Source organism: Macrotis lagotis, chromosome 1 (genome assembly GCF_037893015.1).
Source record: "Macrotis lagotis isolate mMagLag1 chromosome 1, bilby.v1.9.chrom.fasta, whole genome shotgun sequence".
NCBI lineage: Eukaryota > Metazoa > Chordata > Mammalia > Peramelemorphia > Peramelidae > Macrotis > Macrotis lagotis.
The window spans coordinates 319155816-319180264 of NC_133658.1; the positions used below are offsets into that span (position 1 = coordinate 319155816).

Here is a 24449-nt window from a genome sequence, read left to right on the forward strand (position 1 = left end):
TCCAGCAGGGGCCGGGCCCGGGGCGGGCCACGCTCTAGCGGCGGACCCCCCCCACCCCCACCCCCGAGGCGGCGCAGCCAATGGGCGCCCCGGGCCGGGCCGCCGGGCCCGCGGGGCCGTCACGTGGCCGGCGTCTGCCTGGGCCGGGCTGGGCGCTGGGCTCGGGCGGCCGCGAGGAAGCAGGTTCGGGCACTGGCGTCTGCGGGCGCAGCCGGAGCCCGGGCTGCCGGGGATGGAGGCGCGGGGGCCGGCCCGGCGCCCCTGCCGAGCGGCGCGGCGCGGGGGGCCGGCAGGCGGCGGGCCCCGGCCCGGGGCGCGGGGGGCCCCCTGCGCGGCCGCCGCCCCCCCAGCTCCTTTTCCTTCTTCCCCGTAGCGGCTGCAGCGGCGGCGGCGGCGTCCTTGAAGCCGCCGGCGGCGGCCACCCCGGGCCCGGCGCGCCGCCGCGGATGCGGCCCCCCCGGCGCCCCGCGCCTCCGCACCGAGAAGCCTGCGCAGCGGCGGGCCATCCCAGGGCCGAAGGCTCCCGCGGCTGTCCCGCCCCGGCCCCGCCATGGAGAGGCCGCCCGCCGCCGCGCTGGAGCGGGGCCCCGGCGCCCGCGCTCAGCTCGCCCTGCTGTGCTTGGGTGAGTCCGGCTCGGGTGGGGCGCGGGGTGTGCGTGGAAGAGGGGACCCCGGCTCCGGGGCGCGCGCGCGTGCGTGCGTGCGTGTGTGTGTGTGTGTGTGTGTGTGTGATGTCTGTTATATGTGTGTGTGATGTCTGTGTTATATACATGTGTGGGGTGTGTGTGCGTGTGTGTGTGTGTGTTATGTGTGTGTGTGTGTGCGTGTGTGTGTGTGTATGTGTGTGTGTGTGATGTCTGTGTTATATGTGTGTGATGTCTGTGTTATATACATGTGTGGGGTGTGTGCGCGTGTGTGTATGTGTGTGTTATATATGTGTGTGATGTCTGTGTTATGTGTGTGTGATGTCTGTGTTATGTACATGTGTGGTGTGTGTGTATGTGTGTGTTATATATGTGTGTGATGTCTGTGTTATATGTGTGTGTGATGTCTGTTATATATATGTGTGGTGTGTGCGGGGTGTGTGTGCGTGCGTGTGCATGTGTGTGTTATATATGTGTGTGTGATGTCTGTGTTATATATGTGTGGTGTGTGCGTGCGTGTGTGTATGTGTGTGTTATATATGTGTGTGTGTTATATGTATGTGTGGTGTGTGCGGGGTGTGTGTGATGTCTGTGTTGTGTATGTGTGTGTGATGTCTGTGTTATATGTGTGTGTGATGTCTGTGTTATATATATGTGTGGTGTGTGCGGGGTGTGTGTGATGTCTGTGTTGTGTGTGTGTGTGATGTCTGTGTTGTGTATGTGTGATGTCTGTGTTGTGTATGTGTGTGATGTCTGTGTTGTGTATGTGTGTGATGTCTGTGTTATGTATATGTGTGTGATGTCTGTGTTGTGTATGTGTGTATGTGTGATGTGTGTGTGATGTCTGTTGTGTATGTGTGTGATGTCTGTGTTGTGTATGTGTGTGATGTCTGTGTTATGTATGTGTGTGTGATGTCTGTTGTGTATGTGGTGTGTGTTATGTATATGTGTGTGGTGTGTGCGGGATGTGTGTGTGATGTCTGTGTTATGTATGTGTGTGATGTCTGTGTTATGTATATGTGTGTGATGTCTGTGTTGTGTATGTGTGTGGTGTGTGCGGGGTGTGTGGTGTCTGTGTTATGTATGTGTGTGATGTCTGTATATGTGTGTGTGTGTGTGTGTGTGTTATGTATATGTGTGTGGTGTGTGCGGGATGTGTGTGATGTCTGTGTTATGTATATGTGTGTGAGGTGTGTGGTATGTATATGTGTGTGGTATGTATGTGTGTGGTATGTATATGTGTGTGTTGTGTGTGATGTGTATGGGGTGTGATGCGTGCGGTGTGATGTGTGTGTGTATGTGTGTGAGTGTGAGTATGTGTGTGGGGGTGTCTTCTCCCTTCTCCCCCACCCCACCCTGGTTCTCTCCGCACACCTGCCTGGTGGTTCCTCCTCCCCTGGCCCCCGGAAGTTGAAGCCTGGCCTGAGGGTGCCCCCATCTCCTGCTCCCCCAGTCCATGTGGTCTGGGTGCCTAGGCTTCTGTGATGTGGAGTGCAGATCGTTCTTAGGGTAGCGGCGGTTGTGGGGGGTGGTGGGAGGGAAGGGGCAGAGGATGAACAAATCCAAAGCCCTCCAGCCGCCTTCAGCAGAGCTTGGGCTCTTCTGACAAGGCTACAACTGGGCCTCGGGTTGTTGTTTTTTTTTTTTTTTAGGTTAAAAATAAAGCCATTAAATTCCCAGCTAGTTGGATCTGCCTCTCTGCCCTCCAGGTAGCAACACCATCTGAACTGAGGTCCAAGGGGTGGGCCTGGGTCTGCCCCGGCACCCATCCTCCACCAATCCCTTGGCCTTTCCTCTGAGCGCAGGAGGTCACAGCCAAGACTTTTAAGGTTTCAAGGGAAGCTAATGTTGGAGACTTTATCATGACCTAAAGACCAGTATGGAGTTTTTAGCATCTCCTAGAGTATCATTAAACAACCATCGCCACAACAGACCTCAAATCCAGTAAAGATTGCAGACAGTACCTTCCAGATGCTAAACCTGGGGCTTCATGGCTCTCAGATCCAGCATTCATTAGGACGCAGGGAAGAGCTCACAGAATGCCGGTTGTGTATGTGGAGTGGGGGAGGGGTAGCGGCTACTGAGGGATTGTTGCATGGGACAGGGCTGCAAGAAAGTACTTGGAGGTTTAAAGCAGGAATTGTGAGCTCTACAAACTCCACTGTGTGGGCGTTTTGTTTCAGCCTGCATCATTAATCCCTTTTTCTTAATTTCTCCTAAATTTGAGCTACTGGTTATCTCTCAGACAAAGTAAATTGGTTTCCCTGGGGAGAGATGTCTCTTGCATGTTGTCCTAGTTAGAACTGGCCCCATTTTGGGCTACCTGCTATTTAAATAGGGTCTCTGATTTATGTGGGTTGCCCTGCAGAGAGCTGGACTTTTAAGACTTCCACATGATGAACAAAATGAAGAATATTTCAGACTAATAAGTTTTTGTACTAAAATGACCTCAAATTACTTGTTCTCCAATTGTCTCCTGGCACATTTGATGAAGAAACCTGTGATAAGGAATCTATTCAGAGTGTTTAGGGGTGGTGATGAGTCCTGTGAGTGGGGCTGGAGGGCTTTCTCAGTTGGAGACAGAAAAGGAATCCAAGAGCTTTTTCCAGAATTCTTTTTTTTTTTATGACCAGTTCATTCTTTCCCTCTCCGCCCCCCCCCCCCCCCATCATTATTTGGGTTTTGAAACCTCAAAGTTTATGTTAAATTCTTTAAAAAGTGTACTTCTAGCTACCAAAAAAATCCAAAAGCTTCTCCCCTTTCCCTTTCCTTTTCCTACTGTTTTCTCCCCCCAGGGTGGGGGAAAATCCCCACCAAATTCCCTGTGGGCAAATTAAATTCTGTTTTTAGAAAATGCCTGAAGCTGTCGAGTTCAGACTTGGGGAGCTGACTCATCTTACCTAAGAAGAGCAGAGTTCTCTGGGCAATTGAAGGAGCCCTCTTGTGGTGTGTGTGGTACCTGGCTTTGCTGACATCACTGACTCTGATCAGACCCCTTGGGGGTATTGCCAGGCCTACCTACAGATTGCTGCTGCTGCTTGTTGCTTGGGTCTGGAAGCTGTTTGTTACAAACTACTTTGTTCCTTCTGAAGCTTCTAATTGGGGTTTTCCTCTGCTTTCTTAAAGACAAGGCAGGAAAGGATAATAGAGATCTTTCTTTTTCCTTAGGCTCACATTGAATTGATTCTTTTTGCCTTATATTGCACCCTAGGACTATGGAGAGACCTTGGTGTCTGTTTTAAGACACTGTCTTCTTTATTCATTCAACTTATCTTTATTAAGTATTGCCTGTGGGCCAATGCTCCCTATAGGTGATTCAGGGATTAAAAAATAAATACTATTGGCTCCTCACACACTCATCCTCTTTCTCTCTCTCTCTCTCTCTCTCTCTCTCTCTCTCTCTCTTTTCTGCTCGTGACCTTTTAATCTTTTGTCCCTCCTTTTGGTTTCATCGCTTCTTTGTGACCCTGGCTTTGTTTCTGTAAAATGAGATAATATTAGATTGCTAGCAACCTAGGAGGGGAGTTGAAGTCCCAAGTCGATAGGTGAAGTAGGATGACCCTGAACTTGGGGGGAGCCTTTCTTTGGAGGAGAGGAGAGTAGAGACCAGAACCATGACCACTCATCCTGGGGATATACTGTCTCTTCCAGTCTTGGAACTCTGCAAGATGGTGGCTATTGAATTAGAAAGCCAATGCCATTCAAAGATAGGACATAAACTTTTCTTTTCCTCCCCTTTCTTCTTTCCAGAAGGTTCCTGTTAATTACAGTGAGCCTCTAAATACAGACACAGGTTGGATGATCCAACTTGGGTCCTTGGCAAGAACAAGTGGGAACAAGGAGAGCCCAGACCTCTCTTTGGGCCCCAGATGGAGAAGGTCCCTTTCCAGTATGTATCCTCCAAAATGTGGACAGAGAAAGGAATGTGGCCTGTAGTTTTAGGACCAGAGTTGGAAATTGGGGAAAATAACCAAGTTGCCCACCCCACCCCCAATTTGGAGCCACTGGGTGGGATTTTGATTGTTCCTACTAGAAAAACACACAAATCTGCCTTAACTTTGAGATGGAGTTTGTACAGAAAGATTATTTTGGCTTTATACTAGGAGTATCTCAGAAGGTTGGTTCTTCCCCCCCCCCCCCCAACAGTGATTTAGAATCTGGCCTAGTATGGACTGAGGTTATCAGATTGTCCTTTCTACCTTGGTCCTATTCTCCCCATGTCTGCTCACACTCTTCACCCAATTCTGTGTTTGCAGTGAGCAAAAAAATTTCAGTTGTTGTAGATTTTTAAATTCCCTTCATATTGGTAGGAGTAATCTTAATTGATTGAGTGATAAATAATTTTGGGTAAATTACCATAAGCCTGAAAATGACCACCAGAAAGATAGGATTGTAGAAAAGACAAATGAACTTCCTTCATTACTCAGGTGGGCTGTCACATATTGACCCTTAGGAATTCTAGGAGTGATAATTTTTTGGAAGAAGTGTATGGGAATGTCACATGGGAACAGGGATACTTAAGTCTAGAGCTGATCTTGGTTGTCTCAGAGCCATAGTGTAACTAGATTATCTTAGAAGTAACATACTACTCAGTCAGACTGAAAAGTTTTCTTTCATATGTAATTTTAGTTATTCCAGTCTGTTATACTATTTTTGAATTATATATTTTCTTTTGCCTTATAATTCAGTTCAATAAATATTTATTTTGTGCCCAATGTATACAAGGAATTGAGTGGAGTAGGTCCTAAATAGATGAGGATTACAGAATCTCTGCTCTTAAAAAGTTTATAATTGTAACCATAGGAAATGTATTGCTTTTATTTGGAGAGATGGGATGGGGAAGGGGGAGCAGGGAAACAGATGCTAGGAATCAGACATTGAGTTATCTCTGAACCTAGGAGGTTTAGAAGGATTAAGGTCTAGGTCCTAGAAGCTAAGTGCTTTGAGTTCAGTTTTAGAAACCAGTAGAGATAAAAAAAAAAAGAAAAGGAAAAAGAAAAACCAGGGAAGGTACAAGTTCTGGAATCAAGGGCAGTGTCTCCTGGATCAATTCCAAAGAGCACATGAGCTCTCTGGAAAGTTGGGGCTAAACCCTTTGTAGCACTTGAAAACTCATCCTCAGTATTGTGCTGCCCATGAGACAAGATGGGGCTTGCCTTCTTGAAATTCTCAGTCTGGTGATAGGGATTAGACAACTAACTATAATACTAAGTAGAGTGCTGTAAAGTGCTTAGAAAAGGAAAGAAGATCTGGGGCTTGGGGTGGGAGGTGCTTAGAGGAGGGTGAGATCAATTCTAATTTTCAATCTTACCTTGCCTTATGCTTTTCTCTAATTGTTTTACAGGTTTGAAACTTGCCTCCCCAGGCAGACTGTGAACATTTTCCTGGGTGTTTTCCATACCACCAAAGCCTCCTAACTGGGCAGGATGTGTGTGTGTGTTTGTGTGTGGAAAAAGGGATACAAACAGCTGGAGAAGGCTAGATACCTGCAACTAGTCGTTTAGGGGCATAAGAAGGGGAAAGAGGTTCTGTGGGGGTTCACTGGAGGATAGATGCTGTTTTGTAGAGGAGAGGAGCTTTGCTGTTGTTGTAGGATGTTGGGGAAAGGGTGTTGTATTATATTGGGACCCTTTCCAGGGTCAGCTGATTTTTTAAATGATTGCAGCACTTCTAAATGTTTCTGATTAACACCAATTAATTGTCCTATGTAATAGGAAGCGCTTAAAGAACAGCTTTGAAAAGCAGAATGCCTTTTAGGGACTAGGAAAATTTGGATTTGGGGGGTATATGTATGAGGGTGAAGAGGAAGAAGGAAGAGGGGGAAGTCTTCCTCACTAACTATGCTGAATAGTAGAAAGAAACTTGCACTTTGTCAGTAATTTAGGAAACCTGGGTTAAATGGGTAGGTTTTGTAAAAAACTTTGGGAGAGATCATTTTTTCATCTGGGCCTCAGTATCATTGTTGTTTTTTCAGTTATATTCAACTCTTTGTGACCCCATTGGGGTTTTCTTAGCAAAGATACTGAGATGGCTCTCAAGTTCATTTTACAGATGAGCAAAAGAGGCAAATAGGGTTGTGACTTAACCAGGGTCACACAGCTATTAAGTGTCTGAAGCTGGTTTTGAACTCAGGTCTTCCTGACTCCAGACCTGGTGCTTTATCTATTACCACCTAACTGTAATAACTTTAGTAGCTGATAAAATAAAATTATAATAATAGATACACAAAGGCACTAAGAAATAGTTTGGCATAGTGGAGAGAGAATTGGCTGTGGAATTAGGAAGACCTGAGATCACATCCTACTTCTGGCAAACATTGACTTGTGTGAACCTAGTCAAATCATTCAACGTCTCAATGTCTCATGCTACTATCTAAAACTATAAATGGTAGAGCAGGTACTCATTTGCATAGAGGATGCTCCTCACTGGAGGCTCCCTATACTAATGGGACCAGAGGAGTGAGTGTGTGTATGTGTGTGTTGTGTGTGCGTGTGTGTGTGTGTGTGTGTGTGTGTGTGTGTGCACGCGCGTGCGCATGCATATATATTTGTGTGTATATATACACAAATATATATATATATATCTTAGTTGGTGAGGAACTTCTCTCAGTGAAGATGGACACCTGCTCTGCCATTTATAGCCTTATAAATTTAAATACACACACATACACATAGAATTATATATACACACTGCCTGTTCAAAGGGATGTTATAAGATTGAAAGAAGATGCTGAAATAGTTTATGTATATATGCTATATTGCGTATATATAATATATATGGTACATAGTATATTTGGGTATATGATATATATTTTGTGTATATTCTATATTATGTCTATATGTCTATGTGCTCTATTATATGTATGTATATATGTGTACATATGTATATATATGCTACATCATGTATATATGGCATCTATGTGTATGTTCACATATTTTATATTATGTATATATGTGTTTATATGTGTGTGTGTGTATATATATATATATATATATATATATATATATATATATATGCTCACATGCTAATGTGGAGGATTTTAAAAAGCAAAGCCCGTAGTCCTAATTAGACCATGGCTTACATCATTAGTCCTGCTGTATGTGGGCTTTAGGGAAGAGATAAGGTTGTTAACATCCTATTTTTGTGTCTCTTGCAGTGAATCTCTTCTTAACTGGGAGGCTCAGCAGTGCAGTTCCTTCTGTAGGTAAGATGTGCCTATCATTTCCTCCAGGGGATTGAGCTTCCTATTTCCTCTGTTGCTGATGTTGCTCTTTTATCCCCCATTAGGTGACTTCCTGAGTCTGAGCAGAACAGAATCTGACTCTGAATGTGTATTTTCTTCTCTGTCCCTGTTTGGCACTGATAATACTGAGAAACTGAGAAATGAAGTCTCTCTCTCTCTCTCTCTCTCTCTCTCTCTCTCTCTCTTTCTCTCTTCTCTCTCTCTCTCTCTCTCTCTCTGGCTTTTAAATAAAAGCTCTGTATCTGTCACCCCTAAGGCAACTCTAGGAAGTGAGGTTTCTTTTCTTTTAGGGCAAGGGACCATGTCTGAAAACATAGTCTGTACTTTCAAATGTAAATATAGGTAATTCCCCATCCCAAATTAGGGTCAGTCAATCAAGTGGCTGTTAGTTGTCGAGTATTTCTTGTGTGCTCGGCCCTGGGTGAAATGTAGTATAGGGAGACCTAGGAAAGAGGAAAGGGGAAAGAGGAACAGCAGAAATTGATGTAGCTTGTTATTTTTCCCAACTTTCCCCCCTCTCCCTCCCCTTCCTGATTTTTACTAAAATCTGGTTCTGTCCACATTTATTTGAGGAGTCCCTCAGGGAACAGCACTGTTTAGGGAGCCATAATCTAAGAGACCAGTCATCATGAACTACTTTCTTTTGGGAAAAGCTCAGAAAAATTTCTCAGGAATTCTTGGTTTCAGAACAGGTCTGAGGGACCTATTAATTATGTGGGAACTTTTCTACCTTACTTCTTTTGAACTACAAACATGCTAGTATTTGTATTCTGTACCCTTAGGCCAAGTTTGGGGCTTGCTTATTTTAAACTGATTTGGAAGAAGTAGGTAAATCTTTATTTCAAAATTGTCTTCATGGGGTGGCTAGGTGGCACAGTGAATAGAGCACCGGCCCTGGAGTCAGGAGTACCTGAGTTCAAATCTGGCCTCAGACAGTTAATAATTACCTAGCCGTGTGGCCTTGGGCAAGCCACTTAACCCCATTGCCTTGCAAAAACTTAAAAAAAAATTGTCTTCATCAAAGACTATTCTCCATCTCATCTTATTTTAAAATATATTTATCTAGTTTCAATAATCATTTTTTGGTATGGTTTTGAGTTCTACATTTTCCCCCTCCCTTCCCTCCCCTAGACCGAAAGTTTTCTGATATAGATTATATATATGTAACTATATTAAATATATTTTCATATTAATCATGTTTCTATATCTATTTTAAGGCAGTATAGGATCTGCTAATCCTAGCCATAATTCTTTTTCTTTTATTTTTTCCTGATTCTTTTTAGTTTCTGACTCAAATTGTCTTAATTTTGATAATTTTTTGGTCCCTTGTGAAAATGAAGCAGTGTACATCTTGCCCTAATGCTAAATCAGAAGTTCCTAACCTTTTGGGTCATGCACATCTTTGATAGTCTGGTGAAGGAAGAAACACCTTCTCAGAATAACATTTTTTTTAGGTTTTTTTTTTTTACAAGGCAAATGGGGTTAAGTGGCTTTCCCAAGGCCACACGGCTAGGTAATTATTAAGTATCTAAGACCGGATTTGAACCCAGGTACTCCTGACTTCAGGGCTGGTGCTTTATCCACTGTGTCACCTAACCGCCCCCAGAATAACATTTTTAAATGATTTGAAGGAAATGCTAAATCTCAGTTAGATGTGCATGAAAAAAAAACAAGCAATTTTTTTCCATCCAAATTCATGGACCCCAGAGACACCCTTGTCCTTGAGATACTTCCCCTTTTCCAGTTTTAGTGGCTATGACTTTGTGGTTTCTCTCTGTTTGTATCTTAGGATTGTTTCATCTCTTCATAATATTTTCATGTACCTTTTTGGACAGTTTGGTCACTGTCTTCTGAGAGCATCTTTTTTTGTTAAATTATTTTAACAAGGTTTTTTTTTTTGTTGTTGTTTTTAAATCAACAGTGACTTATACCCTGTAAATTTGGCAAACCCTTTGGCTCCTTTTAGATTAAACCTGAACTTTTTCCATCAGTTAGTCTGTGGGTAAGGTCCTTAGCCAATGTCAGCAGAGGCAAATAATTCTGTTTTACCCTTGCTCCAGGAAGCACTGAACATTTTGGAGAGTTGGAGAGATATCAGGGGCTCTAGCAACTGTCTACCAGTGTATCCTTGTGGTGGAGTTTATTGAACTTAGAAACATCAGGGAAATTTCAAGCCACAAATAGGGCTCTTGGTTAGAAAGGAACGTATACTTGCAGGAAAGGAAAGCCCTTTGTCTACTGGCCTGGAGCCAGTAGGCTTATAAACCCTTCTCTTCACTCAAACTCCTGTGAATGATAGATTTCTGGAGGGATATGAGCAAGCCCCTCTCTTTGGCTGAGAAAAGATATATATATATATATATATATATATATATATATATATATATATCTGGAAGATCTCCAATCAAAGGCAAACTCTTTGAAAAACATGTTAGATTTTCTTACTTGCATGCTGCTGCCTCACTCAAGGTTTAGAACTAAAGGCAGAGAACTCAGGTATTGATCCCCCTTTTTTGAAAATCTTGTCAGCCAATAGTGCATGATCAGTACATGCATTTAAGTATTTTTGATTAGGAAATTGTTGTTTTATCTTGGTTTTCCCTTGACCTAGGAAATAGGGGAAAGGAGTGACTTGAGGCTGAACTCTGCCCTGATGGACATACCATCTGAGATGTCATCTTGATCCATATAATTTAAAGCAGTGTGTCTTTTGTGTTTGACTTGAATAAAGTCAGTAAAATTGTTATTCCCCCCTCCTCCTTCCCTTACCCAGTGTATTTGTTCTGATTTGGACCTGAGTTTGATATCCAGTTATAACTGTTTATAGCCTGTATGACCTTGGACAATTCATTTCACAAAATCTGAGCCTCAGTTTGCACATACATAAAATGAAAGAGATGGATTAGATCATCTCTAAGGTCCTTTCCAGCTCTTAATATATAATCTTGTGAGAAACATGGCCATGTACACATGTTTTCCCTCTTGTACCCGAGACAGTGCAAAGGGCCATTATCTCAGAACTCTCAGGTTTAAGGATCCTCAAATTCCTTTTAAATTTACAAATTGTATTATAAACAATGACCTCCTCATTGACCAGGTCAGCTTGTGATTATTGTTGAAGCTCTGACTTGTTCTTCATCATCCCTTGGAAGATTCTCTTATCTTTGGCAAATTTTCTCTTCTTCCAAGGATGTTCTGAACCAAAGCTGCATTTTGTATATGGGGATCTGAGCCACTGAGTTTGGTAGTATGGAAGTCAGAATACAGGAACCCCGAGATGTTTCCTGCCACTCTCCAATCTATCTTTCTTTCTGATGGCTCAGCATTTCTAACCAGAATGATTCCTTAGGGCATGTTAAATTGAAGAATCATTAAAAACTGTGTGGTTTGTATATGTCTGTTTTGGCCAACCCAAATGAGCAGCTAGGGGGATCCTTGACTGTCTTAAATGAAGTTTGGTCAGACTGATGGTCTCAAAGGATTGGTAGATAATTTATGTTTCTTATCACTAAGTCCTGGGAACAAGAAAACTACTTAAGAAGATGAGGGAGCTGATGGCTTCTTATTGATGCCATACATGTCCTAAAGAATCTTACTGTTCTACATCCCTTTATTACTCTTTGAAGCAAGGTGGACAGAAAACTGAGTCTCAGAGGTGGACAGCTTTTACTTTGCCCAAAGGCTACAGAACTCATAAGTTCCAGAAAAGAAATTTGAACTTTGGTCTTTCTTGATCCATGTCTAGTGACTTATTTTCTACATTGTACTGCAAAGACAGCATTGCTAGTTCTAAAGCTTGTTTGTTCTGGGCTTGGCAAGCTTTGTCTCAGTAGGAAGAAGCCTATTCAGTGGGTGAAGAGCAAACTTGAGCCATAATCAGTTATATATCTGAGATTTCCAGAATGCTTTCTCTCCCTCATTCGTTCACTCCCTCTCTCCATCCCTGCCTCTTCTCTCTGACTCTGTCTCTTTTTCTCTTTGACTCCCTCTGCCTCTCTGTCTGTCTGTCTCAGTCTTCTATTTCTGTCTCTCTGTCTCCCTCTGTTTACCCCCCTTCACCCCATCTTCCTTTCCTACTCTTTGTGTCTCTTTCCCTCCTTCCTCTCTGATTCTTTCTGCCTGTCTTTCTTTCTCTTTCTGCCTATTTTTGTCTGTCCCAATCTCTTGCTTTATTTCTGTCTTTTTCTCCTCCTCCTCCCTGCCCCCCCGCTCTGTCTTTTCTTTTTGTCTTGATCTTGCTGTCTTTCTGTTTCACACTGTCTCCTTCCCCATATCCCTATCACTCCTTTCCCTTCTTTCTTCCTCTCCCACTATCTCTCCCTTCTTTTCTCTCTACCCATCCTGTCTCTGTCTCCTTTCTGTCTCTGTCTTTCTCTTCGTTTCCCTATGTCTCTCTGTCTCTGACTGTCCTGGTCTCTCTCTCTCTCTCTCTTCCTCTCTCCCTCTTTCCTTCTCTCCTTTCCTCTCTTCCTCTCCCATTCTGTCTTCCTCTCTAGCCTCACTTTTCCCACTCTCTGATTCTATCTCTCTTTCTTTTCCTATTTTTCTCTCCCTCTCCTTTTCTTTCCTCCCCACCCCTTCTCTCTCTTCAGGAAGGTTCTTCTTTTCTTGTCTCCCCCACTCTTTCTGTCTCTCTCCAATACCTCCAAAATGCAGTTAACTCATACCTTCAGCTTCTGTGGTGGTTGAGGATTAAAATATCCTTTTGCAGAAGTAAAATAGAGGATGGAGATTCTGGGACCTGATTGCAACCCTTTAAAACTGTGGTCTGAGTTTACAAAGGAAATTGTAATCTGAGGCATCTGATTTTTCTCTGAGTGTTGAGAAACTTGGCCACTGTAGATGTTCTAAAATATTCTGGCCAGATCAGCAAATTTGTGAAATTTCACAACTCTTCCTTGGATCTCCTGATCATGACATACTGATTACTTCATTTTATAATTAACTTAAGAGAATTTTTTCTGGAATCATAGATTTTGAACTAAACATGACCTTAGAGACTAGCTAGACCTTTCCCTTCCTTTTACAGATAAAGAAAAAAACAAATGACATTTTCAGTTTCTGAACATCTCTCCTCCCAGATATTTTTCTAGTATATAATCTTGGGCTTTTAATATGGCAGAAACTCTGTGATCTACCATCCTTTTTTTTTTAGGTTTTTTTTTTTTATTGTAAGGCAAATGGGGTTAAGTGGCTTGGCCAAGGCCACACAGCTAGGTCATTATTTTATTTTATTTTATTTTATTTTATTTATTTATTTATTTATTTATTTATATAGGGTTTTTTTTTTTGCAAGGCAATGGGGTTAAGTGGCTTGCCCAAGGTCACACAGCTAGGTAATTATTAAGTGTCTGAAGCCAGATTTGAATTCAGATATTCCAGACTCCAGGGCCAGTGCTCTATCCACTGCACCACCTAGCCGCCCCGATCCACCATTCTTTGTGGATGATTTCTATTAATTGGTACTTCCAAACATTAACTACAGTTATCTTTCATATTCATCCAACATTTTTATCTTTCTAAGGCACTTCCACATGCTTTATTCTAGGTAAGTACATTGTATAGTGGATGGAGTGATGACCTTGAAGTCAGATAGACTTGAGTTCAACTCCTTCCTTAGTCACTTATTAGCTTCATGACCCTTACTAACAAATCACTTAACCTCTCACCATCAGTTTCCTTATCTGTAAAAATGGGCATGATAGTAATTTCCTTAAAGAGTTGTTATGAGGATAAAATGAAATAATATATGGAAAGCCTTTTACAAATTTTAAAATATCCTATAAATGTTAGCTATTTCCCTGGAGTCTAACAATAGCCCCTTGAAGCAGGTAGCACATGTTATGCTATCCCCATTTTATGGGAAACAGAACTGAGTTCCAGATACTTGATGTGTGATCCTGGGCCTCAGGTTCACACATCCTGACTAATGAGGGAGTTAGACCACTTGTCTTTCTGTTTCACACTCTCTCCCTCTCCATATCCCTATCACTTCTTTCCCTTCTTTCTTCTAAGGGCCCCTTCCAAGGTAGTAAGCACTTAAAAATTGCTTATTGATTAGTGGTCATAAGGTAAAGTGGTTTTCTCAAAGTAAGTCAGTGTTAGAGCCAACATTACTAACATATTACTTGTGTATAGCACTTTGAAGTTTTCCAAGTATTTGAAAGAACATTAACTTATTAGAGTATCACAACAACTATGTGAGTAGGTAGAGATTGTAGAAGGTGAGGTTCGGTGAGGTTAAGGAAATTGCAAAAAGTTACACAGCTAGCAAGTAACTAGTAAATATGGTAACAAAGTTTTCTTACTGTGCCTAACTAGCTTTGATGTTTGTAAAGAAGAATTCAAATAGATTCAGTCTAGTTCAGTATATAGTGTTCAATACATTGGTTTATTTAGTGATAGGTAGGTGGCACACTGTTGTTGGAGTCAGGAAAACACGAGTTCAAATTTAGTCTCAGATGCTTACTCACTGTGTGACCCTGGGCAAGTCATTTTACCCTCACTGTCTCAGTTTCCTTATCTGTAAAATGAGGATAATAATGGTATATACCCTCCCAGAAATGTTGTGTCAAATGAGATAATATTTCTAAAGAGCTTTGCAAACTTTAAAATGCTAATATAAATGCTAGATATTATTATTTTGTAGATTTAGTCCTTGTATATAATTCCCAACTAGACCATTAACTTCTCAACAGGGCAAAGCAGGTATCTACTCTTTTTCTTTGATGTGTTTGATAGACACATGGTTATAATCAGTTTAGCCTATCACTGATTTGTTGCTTTTGGTCTCTGTTTCATTGTATGTATTGAGACTCTTCAGCCAGATCTATATTGCCTTTCTTTTTCTAAGTCAAAGACAAATCTGGTATTGTGCATGTGGAAAAAGGTAGGAAGAGGCAGGAAAGGGAGGTAATTCAATGTGGTTCAAGTCACATTGTGGATCAAATCAGCAATCAAGGCTCCTCTGGTTCTGAAACTGAATTCTGATCTTCCTGGCTCTTTATTCTCTTATTCCCCTTTGGTGGGAAGGAAGTAGGTCTGTTCTGGTCACATTTAGGGGACAGTATTAGGGCATTCCATTGCCCCTGCCTTCTTACAGGCAGCTTCAGTGTAGGCCCAGTACAAAAGGAAGGGCAGTAGTCTTAGACTTTCTGTCTTGCTCATGATCTCTTCCTCTTGGCCTGAAGCTTTAGCAAACCATTTTGGATGAGTCTAGTATTTGATGGGAATGGTCTGGGAATCCCTGACTCCTTCTTTGAGCCAGCCTGGCTCATTTGGTTTTTCTGTTTTGTCTCCATCAGCTGCCTGCAGTGGGAAGCTGGAACAGCACACAGAGCGACGTGGAGTCATCTACAGTCCATCCTGGCCCCTCAACTATCCCCCTGGTACAAACTGCAGCTGGTACATCCAGGGGGACCATGGGGATATGATTACCATCAGGTACGGATGGACCCTGGGGCTGCAGAAAAAAGACTGGGGGTTCATTTAGTCAATCAACAAGCAACATCCCAAAGGGAGTAAGAATGTGGTGGTGGTGGTGGGGTGAAGCAATGTGAGTCCAATAGGACATGAACAATGAGGATTTTTGTATATGTCTTTTGGGATGCAGGGGTTCTGATGTGGACTGAAGTTTGGGTATCCAGGCCTGGAAATTCTCAAGCAACTAAGGAGTGGTTGGGATTTGTATACATCCTGAACTGTTGAGTTTAGGTGCCCCCATTGCCCATGGCTGCCAGCAAACACAGCCACCTTCCTGGCTAGGGTGTATATGAGGCAGTGATTCATTCTGTTCAGTACCATCTGCCAGTTCAGCTGCTGCTGATGGTGGGAAACACAAGCTGCCACACAATTCCAAGGAAACCCTCTGCTGGTAGAGTGCTTTTAAATGTAATAAAATAATAATAATAATAATAATAATAATAATAATAATAATAATGTCAGTCTTATCATGGGCAGATCTAAACCCTCACATATCTACTAAAAATGAACCTTTGGACCTGAAACCCAGGAACTGGTCATCGTAGTCCTATGTTCCCGCAATAGCATCAGACAATACCTATGCACTGGCATTTTTTAAATCTCTTGACTAATGACTGTGATAAGCCATGAAGTAGGCATAAGATAAGTGAATCCCATTGAATGATTTTGCATGTATTGAGCAAAGGAGAAATTCATTGAGTGACTGAAGTCCTGGCTGCTAGATGGTTGTTGTTATTTTGGATATTGGCAAAGGAAACTCTGTGCATTATGGAGAGAAAGTTTCTATTTTACAAAGTTAGATATGTATTGGGGTGTAGGAATTGGACAAAATTGTATGAGGAGAGCTAAAAGACCAGTTGAGTGGGTTAGGGAAGAGGAGGTTTGTCTAATGAAGATCTTAGTGAGAAGTTTGTTCTGCCAGGATCTTGGAATCCATCTGGTTACTCTGAGACCTGTAAGGTATCAGTCAACTTCAGGGATGTTCCCCAAGAGAACTTATCAGGGCGGAGTTATATGGTTTAGGACACTCAAACTAGGGACTATCCCATGGAAGACCTCACATTGGAGTCCTAATTTCTGTCCACACACACACTTTGGGGTCAATAGAACTAGCCACAGGAAAAAGTCCTATAAATTTGTTGCAAGGCAGAATTAAATTGGTATAGGCAGATTTGGACATAAATTAACTTCTATACTGCCTCCTAGAGATGAATCACCTGACACTATCACTTCTAGATAGAAATATCAGGTATCAAATGTTAACTAATGTCATGTCAGCTTCTGAGAATGAGGTGATAATAGAGGCCCTAGGCTGTCTTCCATTTGGAGATCAGGAAGCATGTGTCTGTATTCAAGGACAGTGGGCTTATAATTGGTTTACTAAGAAAACTTTCTATGATTAGGATAGACCTGAGGGAGAACATAGAAAAAGGCATGTTGATTCTCATCCATTTACCTTATGGTTGACCCTGAAGATGGTGGGTCACCTTTTTTTCATAATCCAGCTGATCCAATTTACCACTTAACCCCCTATTTAGGAAGGGGGGGAAGGGAATAAGCACTCATTAATCATCCATTTCATATAAGGCACTTTATAGATAGTATTATTTCATTTGATCCTCACAATGACCCTTGGAGATAGGTGCTTTGATGATCCATATTTTATAGTTGAAGAAACTGAGGCAGACTTAAGAGACTTGCCTGGAGTCATACAGCTATCTAATGTCTAAGGCTAGATTTCTGAACATCAGACCCAGGGCTCTCTCCACTGGGCCTTCTCTAACAGGGAGTTGGTCAAACATGTCTCTATGAATGTATATAGGAATGAAAGCTTAGAGTTGGAAGGGACCTTAAAGTTCCCTTAAAGGTTATGTGGTCCATTTTTTGGATAAGAAAATGGAAGCCCATAGAGGTTGAGCAAACTCACACAAGTAGGAGGAAACCCACGTCCTTTGCCTCCAAGGACTTTGCTTTTCCCACTGCAGCTCATGTTATTTTTGTCCACAGAGACACAGATGGAGGCGAACACGTGCTCATGTGTAGGTGTCTACCAGCCCTCCCACACCTCTTCTCTGCCATGGGAGAGGGCAGCCAGTTGGCTTAGCATTCTTAGCCTGGTACAGGTGTTTGGCCTGTCTGCCTTCCTGGCTCCAAGGATGTGTGAGGCAGTGCTTTCCAGCTGTTGGCAGCTATCTGTGTTTCTCTAGGGGTTGATTAGAAGGTATGATACAGGGCCATGGTAGAAACATGGCATGGGTTGGAGTAAGAAAACTGAACTGAGAGAACATGGGGTATCTGAGATGAGATGAGATTTGTTTAGTGCCTTCCACCAGGTGGGAAGGAAATCTTTGGGCACATGTGCTGGGTCCCTTGGGTTTTTAGGAGTTGCTAGGGAGTTTTGACTTGCCTCCAGCTACATCATATTTTGCTAATGTGTTTATCTTTTTTCCTTAAGAAATTGCAACTTGAGGGCAACTAGGTGACTCCACCAGCCCTGGAGTCATGAAGATCTGAGTTCAAATGTGGCATTTAATAATTACCTAGCTGTGTGACCTTTGGCAAGTCACTTAACCCCATTGCCTTGCCAAAAAAATAAAAATTGCAACTTGAATTCTTGGTTCAGTATAAATGACACCTATAGAAAGAGGAAAAACTATGAACTTAGGGGAGTGGGCAGTTGCACTCAAAAAGACCCTCCAGGAAAGATTAGTTTGATCTGGGTGTGACAGATCCAGAAATAAGGATTTTTCTATTATTATATTCAAATCACTCATTTTTTTTTTTTTTTTTGCCTTGCTTGGCCCACTTTGAAGAGCATAGAGCTTTCCTACTGTTAGAGCTCAAAGGGGACTTTGTTTCCGTGGGGGTCACATGTTTAACAAAGTGTGCTTCTCCCTACCTCCCACAAACCCCCTCCCCATTGGATAGGGATGGTTTGGGAAGGCTTTCTAGAGGGAGGGAATTTCAAGTAAAGTTTGTCAGGAGGGAAGGAGAGAGCATCATATTGTCATGGATCTAGATAGAGTTGGAATGAACCTTAGAAACCAACAAGGGAAAGATTACAGAGAGGGTTCATATTTGAAGGGCCATCATCTAGAAGTGGGATGTGAAGTATCCCATTTGGTCCCCAGAGGGAAGAACTGAGAGTTGTGTATATAAACTAAAAAGGAAAGTTAGGTTTTGGTGTCAGGAAAAAATTCCCAACAGTTAGTTATCTCAAGTGGAATGTGCTATCTTGGGAAAAAGGGCTCCCCTTCATTAGAGATAGTAAAGCAAAGATCAGAAAGCTGTTTTGTGGTGCCTCATAGAGGAGATTCCTCTTCAGGTTTGAGTTGGACTGGGTGGTGGCTGAGTCCTCTTAAACTATGTGATTCTGGAACTCAAAAACAAGAGTCCCATGACATGCAGTCACTGAACTCTGGCTTACTTTAGTTAGGGGCATTAGATATGATTGTTGGGTGGTGAAGCTTAGACTTAGCTTTTGGGTTGGGACTCATGGTAGAATTGTAAAAAAGAAATCTGAGTTCTGGGCTTTAAGTTTCTGCTTTGTATGTTGACTTCTCCCAACCCTCAAAGTTCAAGTCCTTATCTCTGACTTAACATTCTGCTCTCTTTGCCTGAGTTGTGAGTCTCTATATCTGATCCCATGGTTCATGCCTGTGGTTTGCCAGACCTTCTTCACCTGTCTCTCCATTCCCTTGCCCTAGTTTCAGAAACTTTGATGTGGAAGAATCCCACCAGTGCACTACGGATTGGCTCATGCTGGGTCCATCATCTCGCCGGGAAGATTATCGGATTTGTGGTTCGGCCATCCCTCCTGCCTTCATCTCAGCCCGAGATCATGTTTGGATCTTTTTCCACTCAGATGCATCCAGTTCAGGCCAGGCCCAGGGCTTCCGCCTGTCTTATATCAGAGGTATTGAATGACTTCCCCACCAAGAACTGCATGACTGTGGAGATGGTGAGGTGGGGAAGAAATTGGTTGAGTACCCCTTTTCCAACCCTAACCATTCTCACTTCGCCCCTAAAAAGCACAGTTTTAGCTTTCCCATCTTCCCCCCATACCCATCCTAAAATGCTCTCTCTAATGAGAAAACTGTGTTTGCTTTTGCTCAGGTCCTCGCAGGTTAGGGGTAGGCCCTCAACCCCCTAACCTCGTTAATGATTTAATTTCTCAAAGGCAATTCCCTCTAGCAGTATCACTAGTTCACATTAATCTGGCATCACTGCTTCAGCAAATCCTCAGCATGACTCTGTGAGGCAGGTAGTGTGATTTTTGTCCCCATTTTACAGAGAAAAATGAGGTTCTAAGTTTATTGACTTGTCCAAAGTAAACACAACTAAGAAGTGGCAGAACCCAAACTTATATTTCCCTCCTTCCTCCCCCCAGGAAAGCTGGGCCAGGCAGCTTGCCAACCAGATGAATTTCTCTGTAGCAATGGTAAATGCTTGCCAGGCCCTTGGCACTGCAATGGCATGGATGAATGTGGGGATGCCTCAGATGAGAAGAATTGCTCAAATGCACCCACAGATATCCCATCCAGCCTATGCCCACCTGGCACATTCCCCTGTAGTGGTGCCCGATCCACCCGGTGCCTGCCCACAGAGCGCCGTTGCGATGGGACTCAGGACTGTGGGGACAATTCCGATGAAGCCTATTGCCCTGACCTTTCTTGTGGTAGGCGACTGGGAAATTTCTATGGGTCATTTGCTTCTCCTGACCTCTTTGGGGCTGACCGTGGTACTGATGACCTGCAATGCACATGGCTGGTGGACACACAGGATGCCCGGCGTGTTCTCTTGCAGCTGGAGCTGCAGCTGGGCTATGATGACTACGTGCAGGTCTATGATGGCCTAGGAGAGCGTGCGGACCGCCTACTGCAGACCCTCTCTTACCGCAGCAACCACCGCCTGGTCAGCGTGGAGGCCTCAGAGGGCCAGCTGACAGTGACCTACCATGCTCGAGCCCATAGTGTTGGCCATGGCTTCAATGCCACCTACCAGGTCAAGGGTTACTGCTTGCCTTGGGAACAGCCATGTGGGAGTGATGAGGGCTGTTTTTCTGAGATGCAGCGTTGTGATGGCTGGTGGCACTGTCCAGGAGGGAAGGATGAGGAGGGCTGTCCAGCCTGCCAACAGGACGAGTACCCATGTGAGGGAGGCAGTGGGTTGTGTTATGCACCTCCTGACCGCTGCAATAACCAGAAGAATTGTCCTGATGGCTCTGATGAGAAGAATTGCTTCTCCTGCCAGCCAGGGACCTTCCATTGTGGCACTAACCTGTGTGTCTTTGAGACATGGCGCTGTGATGGCCAGGAGGATTGCCAAGACGGCAGTGATGAGCGGGACTGCTTGGCAGCAGTGCCCCGAAAGGTCATCACTGCTGCCCTGATTGGCAGCCTAGTCTGTGGGCTCCTTCTTGTCATTGCCCTTGGCTGTGCCTTCAAGCTGTACTCCCTACGCACACAGGAATACAGGTGAGCACTTTGGGGGGAGGCCTGGGCCTCCTGGCCTTCCACTGGAAGTCTGGTTCAGAGGGCAAGGCTTGGAGTCCTCATATCACCAAAGAGTCAATGGGTAGGTTTCAGGGAGACTGTGAACTAGAATGGGAACACAATTACACCTTATTTTGATTAACCTCTAATGGTTTACATTTTATTCAATTAAAAAAAAAACATTCTTAAAAAGGGATCTATATTTTAAGAAGGCAATTCATCAGACTGCCAGAGGGGGTCCCTGATGCCAAAAAAAAAAAAAAAAATAAGAAGCTCTACTCTCAACTAATCGCTACTGAATTGTTTTTTGTTTCTTCTGGCTTTCAACTCCATGAAGCACGGTCACATCTGCATCCTATTCACCTCTACCTGTGTACATCACAGCTAGGCAGGGATGATTCTCACCATTTTATGAATGAGGAAATTGGAGTCTGGAAGAGGGGGAAGAAAGCAAGCTGCTGCCAGAACTGGCCTTTTGACTGACCACTAGGCGTTGTGATTCAATTGGTGGGATATGTGACCCAGAGGCTGGAACTCCCAAGTTTGTTCTGGCCTTGTCCCTTCTTCCTTCCTTCCTATCCCTTCACATGATGGGTGATCCTGTTGGGAAACACTATTTGATTTCTTCACAAATTGATTTTCCCTCCTCCTGATGGGTTTGCATTACTGACATCTTTTCCCATAATCATTTGGAGATTTTGAAGCAGGATCAGTCTTTAATTACTCTGTATTTAGTGTTACTTCTGAAAGGTTTCATGGGGGGGGGGGAGAGAGAGAGAGAGAGAGAGAGAGAGAGAGAGAGAGAGAGAGAGAGAATGAGAGAGAGTGTGTGTATGTGTAATGGGAAGGAGGGGAGGGATGGTGTCAGCATACTACATTGCTAAACCAAGCCACCAATTAAATAAAACTAATGAGTGCCATGTAGGTATAGAGGTTGAAGCCCAGAAATAGGATAGAGTCCATTGCCCAGGAGTTGGGACTTGATAATTTTCTGTAACCATTTTCCTGTTCCCTTCCTCTTCCCTTTAGAAGGGTAAGACTGGGAGCTGTGAAATGAATGATATCTGGGATGATCCGGGGGTTGGAGAGGGTCCATATCCCACAAGACCCAGGGTAGGTCCTGCTCTTATGTCTGGAACATAGAAAGTTTCTTATAATAAAGATTCTCTTGAACCCAGGGCTTTTGAGACCCAAATGACTCGTCTAGAGGCTGAATTTGTTCGACGAGAGGCTCCTCCATCCTATGGCCAACTCATTGCCCAGGGTCTCATCCCACCTGTGGAGGACTTCCCTGTCTACAATGCATCCCAGGTAAGGTGGGTCTCTGGGTCTTATTTTTGGATTCCCTTCTCTGATTCACAGGGCCAGTGATGATGCTGCTGCTGGGTGTGTGTGTGTGTGTGTGTGTGTGTGTGTGTGTGTGTGTGTGTGTGTGTGTGTGTGTGTGTATGTTCTCATTCATTAAAAAAAAACCAGACTATATGGCTCTATTAGAGATATTGGTAGCACTAAACCAATATACTATGGGTGCTACAAATGATTGCAGGGGGCAGTTGTGTCTTTGGTCCATTGGATCAGAGCAAAAATGGGAGTGAATTCTAGTCCTCTGCCCCTATTTGTGACACTGTGAAGTCAAGTTATCTTTGGGTCTCAAAGTAAAATGGTGACTAGACTCGACAGAAATGGCAGACAGGCATGGACCCATGATATCATCAGTGTTTGGGTTCTTAGATCTTTGAGGTTAGGGCAGTAGGCTAATCACAGGGTATGCAGAGGGAGAGAAGCTGCCATGGCCTTCAGGGAGGATGCCATGGAGAGAGCTAGTTTCTTGATAATGGTATGGGGCTTGTGTTGCAGGCATCAGTACTGCAGAACATCAGGACAGCCATGAGACGCCAGATGCGGCGCCATACTTCTCGCCGGAGCGCCTCCCGCCGCCGCCTGGGCCGCATCTGGAACAGATTGTTCCACCGACCCCGGGCACGAGGGCAGATCCCGCTGCTGACTCCATCACGTGCCTCACAGACTGTGCTGGGGGATGGGATCATTCGCCGGGGCGGGGGCACTTCCTCAAGCCCCCAAGCATCTTCTACGGGGCCTCCCCCCATGCCCCCAGAGACTGTAGTTCAGGTTGTGGGGGAGGCGCCACCAGATTCTTCCAGCTGTGCCCTGGTAACTGAAACAGAACCCTTGGGGTCCCCTGCCCCAGGCACTGCAGCTCCTACTGGTATAGCACATGGCCTAGAGCCCAGGCACCTGAACAAGGAGCTCAGACCCACTGGCCAGGCTGAGCCAAGAAAGGCCTTCAGAGACCCCTTGTCAGAAAGTATTGCTGAGAGGCTTCAAAGCCAGGGTGATCCCCATGGCACCAGTCCTCCCCCACTGAGTGAGGGACCAGGTCGGCTACCCCTCAGGAAGAGGGAACCCATCTCTTCAGGCAGCTCCCTGTGTCCACCCCAGCCATGCCAAGAGGAGCCCCTAGGTGTCCATGGGCCGTCACCCCACTCCTTGCTTTCTGATGCCAGTGATGACGAGTCCCTCCTGGTGTGCTGATGTGGCCCTGCTACAGTGGAATAGCAGGAAGGGTCTCAAGTCTGACAGGTTGACCTCATGCTACTTGCAGTGACCATTTCTAGGGAGAGGTGACTGGACTAAATATGGGTGGGTGGGGCCCCTGGTGGGCATATCAGCTGTCACCACCCAGACCGGGGAGAATACTCCTACCCTTCACCACCTCTCCCAATCCTCTCTGTCCATGTTTTACAATCAGGGAATACAAAATGATTTTTACCCTTGTTATGGTTTTCTTCTTTTCTTTCTTTCAGTCAAGGATTATTCCTTAGAGATCTGGGTGGGGGGTGAGGGGGTAGGTAGGGTGTTGAAAGGGTCACATGTGCTTGCTCCTCTAGGATCTATCAGTGGCTCCAGGGAGAGTTCAGTGTTCTGTCTGGCGTTCTGTTAGGCCTGAGCAGCCTTTTTCAGTGTGGACATGATGAATGCCGGCTCTTTCTGATAAACCTCATTCAATATTTGAAGGGGAGAAAGTTATATGGAAAGAGGGACAGTGGGCCTAGTTCTAGCATAGTCTGATCCTGGTTTGGAGGATTCCCAAAGAAGTTATGGATGGGTTGGCCTGAGGGAGGTAAAAGGTATGAGTGACCTGTATAAGGTCAAGCCTTAGGTCTTCAGAAGATGGGTAAGATAGTTCCCTTGGGAAATGGTAGGGGACAACTTGAGGAAGAAAGATTAAATACTAGGGGGCTCCCTCATAGTCTTTAAATCTGTAGGCAGAGAAGCAAGTTTGGCTTAAGGCTGAGATTTGGGGCTTTGATATAGGGCACCAGATTTAGAGGGATTACACTGAGAAGACTTTTTTCTGTTCTCTTGGATACAGTCTGTGATACAGAAATTCTTAGTAACTTTTTTGGTATCAGGTGCTAATGGACAGTAAGCAAAAGCGTCTGTGGGGGCCAAGAGGGGAATAGGGGACTCAGGAAGGTGTATCTTTGTTTCATATGAACAGTCTATTCTTTGCTTCTATATTTATGTCCCTAACTATCAGAGTTTTAGAGATAGCTTTCTGAG

General features: G+C 44.1%; 1 protein-coding gene across 1 annotated transcript; it reads left to right on the forward strand.

The window, feature by feature from the left end:
• The first annotated feature begins 419 nt into the window (after positions 1 to 419).
• LRP3 (LDL receptor related protein 3) lies at positions 420 to 23659 on the forward strand. The gene is made up of 7 exons (XM_074211488.1): positions 420 to 623; positions 7801 to 7848; positions 15192 to 15330; positions 19077 to 19285; positions 19760 to 20846; positions 22043 to 22175; positions 22722 to 23659. The coding sequence occupies exons 1-7, from the start codon at positions 551 to 553 to the stop codon at positions 23415 to 23417; spliced, it is 2385 nt and encodes a 794-aa protein (XP_074067589.1). The 5' UTR covers positions 420 to 550; the 3' UTR covers positions 23418 to 23659.
• The last annotated feature ends 790 nt before the right edge of the window (positions 23660 to 24449 follow it).